We start from the raw sequence: 9,175 nt of genomic DNA on the forward strand, positions 1-9,175 counted from the left end.
CATGTTTATTGCAGCATTGTTTACAATAGCGGAGATATGGAAACAACATAAGTTTCCATGGATGGATGGATGAATGGATAAAGAAATTATGGTGTATATATACAATGGAATATTATTCAGCCACAACAAAGAATGAAATCTTGCCATTTGTGACAACACAAATGGACCTTGAGGGCATTACACTAAGTGAAATTAGTCAGACAAAGACAAATACCATGTGATCTCTCTTATTTGTGGAATCTAAAAACTATGTAGAAATAAAAGCAAGCTCATAGATACAGAGAACAGATTGGTGGTTGCCAGAGGTGGGGAGTGAGGGGTGGGAGAAATGGGTGAACTGTTTTTTTTTTTCAGTTTAAATAAATTGAATAAAAAAATCACAGAGAAAATGACACTGTATGTAGCATTAGTCAGATCCCTTTAAACGGAAGAAAGTATTTAAATAAATTTTGTTAGTATAATTATTTTGAAGTTGTGATGGCAAATCCAGATAAAGCCATGAGAATAAAATTTATTTGGATACTGGGCAGGCCCCATGGCTTAGTGGTTAAGTGCGTGCGCTCCGCTGCTGGTGGCCCGGGTTCGGATTCCGGGCGCGCACCAAAGCACTGCTTCTCTGACCATGCTGAGGCCGCGTCCCACGTGCAACAACTAGAAAGATGTGCAGCTATGACATACAACTATCTACTGGGGCTTTGGGGGAAAAAAAAATAAATAAAATTATAAAACAAAAAAAATTTACTTGGATACTATTTAAAAAAAGACTAACTTCCTTGTAAGTATTGATATAAATACTAATTAAAATATCTGCAAACAGAATCCATCCACACTAATTTTTCTGCTTTTTCCATTCCTTTTCAGGCTGTGACAGCTTTGTTCAATAATTAGTTTCATGTAATCCCAGGTCTGGTGGTCTAGTGGTTGAGATTCAGCGCTCTCATTGCTGGGTTCATTTCCCAGTGAGAGAACCACACCACCTGTCTGTCGGTTGTCATACCGACATGTCATGCAGTGGTGGCTGCATGTTACTGTGATGCTGAAAGCTATGCCACCAGTATTTCAAATACCAGCAGGATCACCCATGGTGGACAGGTTTCAGCGGAGCTTCAAGACTAAGACAGACTAGAAAGAAGGACCTGGCCACACACTTTCAAAAAATTGTCCATGAGAACCCTATGAATAGAAGCAGAGCATTGTGTGATAATAGCACTGGAAGGTGAGAGGATGGTGCAAAAAGACCAGGCAGGGTTCCCATCTGCTATACACAGGATCGCTAGGAGTCAGAATCAACCTGAGGGCACTAACAATGACAACAATCCCAGGTATTCTTCCATGTTATGTAGGCTATGACTTTCTAAGCGTGGGAGAATCATAAATGTTGAAAGTTCTTGCTTCTGCATAGAATACCTTTTCTCTATATCATTATTCTGTTATCTTGGGTCTTTGCCCTTTTGTGAGTACTTCTTCTTCTTAGAGCTCTTCCCCACTGCACTGGGTGTGGTGAGTTTAAGGCCATCCAGTTTGTGAGGATCCACTACTGCTCTTAATACCTCAAAAGAAGGCAGGTTGAACCACAGGGGAAAGTTGTCCATCTGTCCCCATTGGCACTGTTGCAGTTTGGCTGCCTCATCTCATGCCGGGGCTAATTAAATAGCATCCCTATGCCTTATGCATTTGACTGCCCACTTTTCCTATCAATATTCCACATTGTTGTTTAGGTTTATGTTCTGGCCTGTTCTCTGAATTATCCTATAGGCAACAGAGACCCACAAGTTTTCAAGTTTAAACTTTTAAGTACAGCAGTGTTGAAGACTGGCTGTCCTGCAGGCTTGAAGACTGAACCTTCTAATAGATGCTAAGCCTAGTAAATTGAACCTAAACCATTCCCTGGTCATTAGGAATGTGCTGGCTGAGGAAGGCATGAAGAGCCCCCACCCTCCTCCAAAAGACAGCAGAAGGCCTCTCACCATTCACATCGCTGATAAATATGTCTCTGCTGATGACTTGGGGAGCTGGGAGCATGTAGTATCATCTCCTGATTTTTCATATTTCCGTATATCTCTACATCCTTTGCCATTAAAAAAAAAAGCAGAAACTTCACATCTTGTGCCTATTGGCTTCTTTCTCTCAGCTTTATTCCAGCCCTATGATGAAGCTCAGGCAGAAGTCAAGACCTTTAAAATATGGCCCATTCATTCCACTACCCTCATTCATTTTCATTCTCTTTTAAGTACACTGCACTCTATCTTCTCTGGAGAATATTTTGTCATTTCATATATTTGTGCTGAGCTGTTAGCCCTTCCCCTACTTTGGAAGCTTATCTTCCTTGGTCTCCCTTACATTCTATTTCTCTTCTCTGTTCAAATAGGACTTTATAACATGGTGTCATGAGAAATCTTTAACCAGTGAAGCCCACAGTGAGTCCCCAAGCTGAACTGAGGAACTGAACAGTGAAGTGGACTTGGAGAGGTTGCGTATGCTATCAGTGCGACTAGTTCTACAACAAAGTGAAATGTATTATGATTGCTAGAATTTGCATCCCTGCTCTCTGGCTTACTAGCTTGGTGGTCTTCTATGCCCTTAGTTTCATCTATAAAATGTGGATGTAATAATGGCAGCTAATTCAGAGGGTTGTGAAAATTGAATGAGATCATACTTCAAAAGCATTTAGCAGAGAGCTTGGCACATAGAGGGCGTTCACACATCTAACCAATCTTGGGTCTCTGTTTTCTTTGCAGGATGCACTCCATATTCTTCTAACTCTTAGATATCCTCTGATGATTCAAGAAACAAAGACTCTTCAGCCACTAAGTATCTGCCTCCTCTTGCAATCTGGAAAGCCCCAGGGGCCGGAGCACAGAGAAAAACCAGTCTCTGGAGGAGTTTCCATGTTTGGCTGGCTGCTGGGCAGAGGCCATGGGAAGCTGAGATGTCCAGAGAAAAAGCAAGATGATAGAAAATATAAAGAGGAAGAGGGTTCCTAATGGGAGTTCCTTGAAAGTGACGATACTCCTCACCGTGACTGTATGTTGTTCATCTTTGATCTTCTGTCGCTATTCCTGCTCCTCCTGAAGGGTCCTGTACAAATTCCTCTCTTTTTGAGTGAAAGAAACATGGACACCCCAGAGGAAGTTGAATAGACGAAACTCCAAGGATGTGGGTAACTTACTTGGGGACTGGGTTTTGGGCTGATGAAGTCTCAAGGCCAAGGTCACCCTAGAAAGGAGGCTATGAGCCCTTGACCTCACTAAAAGGGGATAACCAGGTCTTGTTGGGTACTGCTACTACCGAGACTACCTTCTGGAAATGATGATAGGATGGGGGATAGAGAGAGGGAACAGGGAACATATGACTACTTTGGTTCAAAGTTGGGAGAGAAAGGTGTAAGTCTAACCTTGAGATGATGGAGAAACAGTTTTCAGGGACCAAAGAGAGTTATAAGAAAAGAAACCAAGCAGTAGGGCTGATTGGGAGCATATTTATTTGGTTGTAGAGGGAGGGATAGGGTTATCATAAACACAAACACTGCCTCAAATGAGTCACGCATTACTGCTTTTAACTTCAAGATAATTTTAATTTGAATAGTGTATTTCCCATCCCTTAAATAGGAATGAAAAATCCTCACATATCTTTTGATTAGTTATTAGAGTTAAGTGACTTGTCTAAACTTTTCTTTATTGATTGGCCCTCCAGGTCTTTGCAAGAATGTCTCTGCAGGGTTGAAGTCAGGGGCAGGTGCTGGTCTGGAAATGTCTTAGGAGAGCTTGGCCAGAGCTTTCTGAAGAACAATGCATCTTAACAACTGGGAAACAATTGTGTATCTTGATCCAAGTAGTGGCTATGTGGGCATGTTCATGTGTTCACTTTATAAAATTTATCAAGTTGTACACCAGAAATGTGTGCATTTTTACAGTATGTATGTTATACTTCAATCCAAAAGTTAACCAAAAAATGAGGGAGCAGGCAGTAGTGTTAAATGTTTTAGATAGGTCAAGTAAAATAAAGAATGAAAGGCCGGCCCTGTGGCTTAGCGGTTAAGTGCGCGCGCTCCGCTGCTGGCGGCCCGGGTTCGGATCTCGGGTGCGCACCGACGCACCGCTTCTCCGGCCATGCTGAGGCCGCGTCCGACGCGTCCGACGTACAGCAACTAGAAGGATGTGCAGCTATGACATACAACTGTCTACTGGGGCTTTGGGGGGAAAATAAATAAATAAATAAAATTAAAAAAAAAAAAGAATGAAAAGAAATCACTGGCTTGGCAACATGTCATTGATGGACGTCATTGTTGGTCTTAGCAAGAAAATTTTCAGTAGCATCAAAATGAAGAGTGAAAAGAAAAAAAAAGATGACCAACCAAACCAAAGGTCCTGTCTTTTGAAAAGAATAATAAAATATACAAACCTCTAGTAGTGCTAATCAAGAAGAAAAAGAAATGAGGAAAATAAAAGTTCAAGGCAATGAAAGGTATGATCATCTAGAAGTTGCCAGGGCTGGAGAGGGAAGGGATGGGCAGGACACCAGCTGAGAATGCCATCAGAAGAAAGGTGGATTTATACAGGGCAGCAAAACAGGAGAGGAAGGTCTTTGATCAGAGATGAGTGGTAGGAGGAGGGATTCTGGTTCCTCAGGCTCTTTTTTGTCTCTTTAACCGGTGATTCTCAATTCTGAATTTATGTCATCCAGAAACACGCAGCAGTCTTAACGATATCCTGAATTAGTTTTTCCACTCTTCACTACCATCCTACTTCAAAAAGCTTTCCCTTGTCTTCTCACAATTTGTCACTGAAAATATCTCACCCACTGACTATACACAGCAAGGTTCTTTTAATCTGACCATGAAGCAGAGCTCACTACTTTATTCAGTCTGTTCTATTATAAGGTATTTCTTATGTTTAGGGTTTTTTGTTGGTGGTGATGGTGGTTTCTTTGTTTCAATAAAGACCACAGTTTGCAATCATATCCCAGAAATTTGGCCTTTTAGAAAGCTTCTAAGGACTCTCACCAAGGCTGCTGTTGGTACCTGGGAGTGGAGTCAATCAGTGCTTGGTTCTCCAGGGGATAAATGGAAGGGGCAAATGCATGTCACATGGTTAGTTTTGAGAACCAGGTGAATGTTTGTCTAGTGCTTGGTTAACAGAGAAAATGTTACTGCAGCTGACGGGATCTTGTGGATACTACTCCATCAATGTGACATACCCCATTATTTGGAGAGGTGCCTGTTCCCTGATGAGAAATTAAAAATGGGTAAGGAGAAACAGTGACCAAGGGTAGGAATATGGCAAATTCCTTAGCAAGGAATCCCCTTATTGAGGGAAGAGATGGGAAATGATAGATAAAGGCAGGCTAATCTTGAGGCATGGCAAATAAGCACCCTTCGTTTAAGATACCTGGACACTTGGGAAACAGTTCTTGGGTTATATATGACTATTGTAAAGTCAACATAAGTGATACAGTTGATGTGGTGACCCACGAGGCTGAGGCCTTGAGAGATGCAATATTTTGGTAATGAGAGTTTGAGGAAGGAGATAAATTGTACTTAATATGGCCTGGTCCACACCTGGGACCTTGACACTAGATCTGGGACGAAGCCAAATGTCCATGTCCCTAGGAACTGAAATGATCTGATGGTCACAGGAAAAACAGGTGAAGCAGTAATTTAGCTTGGATAAAGGATATTTTCCATACATACTTTCACTCCGTTTTTAATGCCATTTCAACTCGGCCAGAGGTATTGTATGGTAGCAGAGGGATTAACTACTCTTTGGCTTTCTTATTAGAGGTGGGTTCTTGGCAGATATAAGGGAGCCCTTTACACAAAAGTGATGAAGAAAAAAAAACAAACAAAAAACCTCAAAATAAAACAAAAACTCTAAACATGAGAACTGACCCATAATGGAACAGATAGTGAGCTCCTCATCATGGTCAGATTAGAAGAACTTTGCTGTCTATAGTCACTGAGTGGCACATCTTCAGTGACAGATCATGGGAGGGAAAGCTTTAGGCAATGTAGGGTTGAGAACGCCTTTTTTTTTTTTTTTTTTAAATTTGGCCTCCAAATCGTATTTATCCATTTGAGTATGCAGTTTACAGCAATCTAGAACTATAGTTTTTAAAAAAAGTCTTATTTTTTATATTTTATTGAGCAACTGTGTAACATGCATTGTTCTAAGTGCTTTTAAGTAGCTTCTCATTTAGAGCTCAAACATCTCTATGGATTAAGGACTATTAGCCCATCTTACCAAGGAGGAAAGTAAGGCTTGAGAGTTTAAATGACTTGATCAAGGCAAAACAGCTGGCAAGTGACAGAGCAGGGTTTTCAGTCTTGGGAGCATGTATCTAGAATCAATGCTTTCAGCCCCTTTGTTATTCTGTCTCTTGATGATGTAGGACCAATAACACATTTTGAGTGGGGTACATAGATGTATGCTGGATTTCTATGCTGTATTCTAAGGAAAGAACAACTAGGGGTTCTTTGAAGAAGTTCAATCCATGTCTCCCAAGGCTGAGTGATACCACCAGAGGAAGAAGGATCGCTTGTAAGGAGTGTTCTCAGATGTTTGGGGGAATGTGCACATGCGCAAACTCCATATGAAATCATGGAAACCATCCATCTGAAGCTGAAAAGTAACCAAAGGGATATCACACAGGAATGGAATGGTAGTTAACACTGACCCCTTATCTTCAGGTTTACCCAAACAGATTATTGCACATTATATGATATAGTAACACCTGAGTGAGGCAGATGGAGACTGAGTGCAGCAATAAATAGAAATTGACAAGTTCCTACTGTACAGAGTAGTGCACATCTGTCCCCTCAAAACTGGCTGAGTGAGACTCTGAACATTTTATTTTCTATTACCCATAGCTGTTCACTTGCCTATTAATCTTGGGCTGAATGGACACCTGGGGGTCACAGGTGTTTACAGGAGTTGGAATGACCTGTATTTGAATCTCAAATTTACCACCTACTTGCTATGGGATCTTGCACAAAATATTTAATCTCATATTAATTATATCAACTGTCTTGTATGGAATGCATGTTTGTCCTATTTTACAAATGGAGAAATACACTTAGATTATGAATACTACACTTTCCAACATAGTGCTGGTATGTACTATGTATGCTCATTAAAGAGTGCTTTCTAAAGGATAAATCTTCATTGTTGTTTGGAATGTCTTGGTATTTTATCTTGAACAGAGAATTACCCATAGTGAAGAATCATAAAAACTTATTGGAGGATTCATCTATAGTTTTATTTGTTTAATCTATTTAATCTATTAATTGAGTGTAGCTCAACAGACAATCGGGCTGAAAGTAAGAGAAGGTAGGGATTATAAATATTTCCAGACAGTTTATTATCTCCTATGGAAAAATATAATGTTGTTCTCTAATGACCTTATTTTCCTGAATCCACTTATCTGTTTCTTCAGCTGGAGAAATGTTTCATTCGTCTTTTGTCTAGGCACTATACTAAAGATACAAAATATGACATGGTCAATCTCAGGAAGTTCATTGTTTCATTGAATAGTTTTTAAGTATTAGGAACTGAATATACAAAGATAAAAGAAAAACTTTTTCTTCTGATTTCTCATTCATTCTATGGAAACTATTTGCTATAATGAGTACACATATCTTCTTTTAATGGATTTGTGTCTTACAATTGTGGTTATAAGTAATGCCGTGAGCAACACATACATAATTGAATACAATCAAGTCATAGGTAGAGTATTGGAATTGCCAATTTAGGTCCCTCAGAGATCAGCATGGGAGATTCCAATAAAGCTCAGAAGGCTCCTAATTTGGCTATATCCTGGGATGCAGGAGCATATAGAACAGAGAAGGAGGTAACCCATGAGCATCATGATCCTTGAATGATGAATAGAAATTAGTAAGGCAAAGAACAGGTGGAGCAGAATAACTTTGTCTGATGCCAGTTTTCTGATCCTGAGAATACCACTAGGATCTCCTAACACGATAGCTGGGAACAAGTCCTACAGAATTGCATCCTTTTCTTACATCATTTTATGTGTTAACAGGAAAGCAGTCTCAACTATGATGCTGGGGCCATCCTACAACCACACAATGGAAACCCCTGCCACCTTCTTCCTTGTGGGTATCCCAGGTCTGCAGTCTTCACATCTTTGGCTGGCTATCTCACTGAGTGTCATGTATACCATAGGCCTGTTTGGAAATACCCTCATAATGACCATTATCTGGATGGATTCTACTTTACAAGAGCCCATGTACAGCTTCCTGTGTGTTCTGGCTACCGTGGACATTGTTATGGCCTTTTCTGTAGTGCCCAAGACGGTGAGCATCTTCTCCTCAGGAGACAACTCCATCAGCTTTAACGCTTGTTTCACTCAGATGTATTTTGTTCATGTAGCCACAGCTGTGGAGACAGGGTTGCTGCTGGCCATGGCTTTTGACCGCTATGTAGCCATCTGTAAGCCCCTACATTACAGGAGAATTCTCACACCTCAAGTGATGCTGGGAATGAGTGTGGCCATCATCATCAGAGCTGTCATATTCATGACTCCGTTGAGTTGGATGGTGAGTCATCTACCTTTCTGTGGCTCCAATGTGGTTCTCCATTCCTACTGTGAGCATATGGCTGTGGCCAAGTTGGCATGTTCTGACCCCATGCCCAGTTGTCTCTATAGTCTGATTGGTTCCTCTATTATTGTGGGCTCTGATGTGGTCTTCATTGCTGCCTCCTATAACCAGATTATTTGGATAGTATTTGGTCTTTCCTCAAGTAATGCTAGGTTGAAAGCATTAAGCACATGTAGCTCCCATGTGGGAGTTATGGCTCTGTACTACCTACCTGGGATGGCATCCATCTATGTTGCCTGGCTAGGGGAGAACATAGTGCCTTTGCACACCCAAGTGCTGTTAGCTGACTTGTACCTGGTCATCCCCTCCACCTTAAACCCCATCGTCTATGGCCTGAGGACCAAACAAATAAGAAAGCTTTCATGGAGCTTGCTGATGCACTGCCTCTTTGACCACTTCAACCTGGGTTCAAGAACACAAAATCTGTTCAGACGTTGAGCATTACAGACAACTTGAAAGAAGCCTTCGGATCTGTGGAGCTGGTTTGGTTTACCTGGCACAGTAGGAGTTCTAAGATGAAACTAAAGGGTATCTTTTCATAACTTTCCAATTTCTAGC

General features: G+C 41.0%; 1 protein-coding gene across 1 annotated transcript; it reads left to right on the forward strand.

Moving 5' to 3' along the window:
* Window positions 1-7,989: 7,989 nt before the first annotated feature.
* On the forward strand, window positions 7,990-9,055 carry LOC131409021 (olfactory receptor 52I1-like). Its single transcript, XM_058546233.1, has one exon. The coding sequence runs from the start codon at window positions 8,054-8,056 to the stop codon at window positions 9,053-9,055; it is 1,002 nt and encodes a 333-aa protein (XP_058402216.1). The 5' UTR covers window positions 7,990-8,053.
* The last annotated feature ends 120 nt before the right edge of the window (window positions 9,056-9,175 follow it).

The sequence above is a fragment of the Diceros bicornis genome, chromosome 7 (genome assembly GCF_020826845.1).
Source record: "Diceros bicornis minor isolate mBicDic1 chromosome 7, mDicBic1.mat.cur, whole genome shotgun sequence".
Taxonomy (NCBI): Eukaryota; Metazoa; Chordata; class Mammalia; order Perissodactyla; family Rhinocerotidae; genus Diceros; species Diceros bicornis.

Bases quoted from the DNA above. Each gene is read 5' to 3' on its own strand.
- LOC131409021 (XM_058546233.1), top strand. From the start codon at position 8,054: ATGATGCTGGGGCCATCCTACAACCACACAATGGAAACCCCTGCCACC.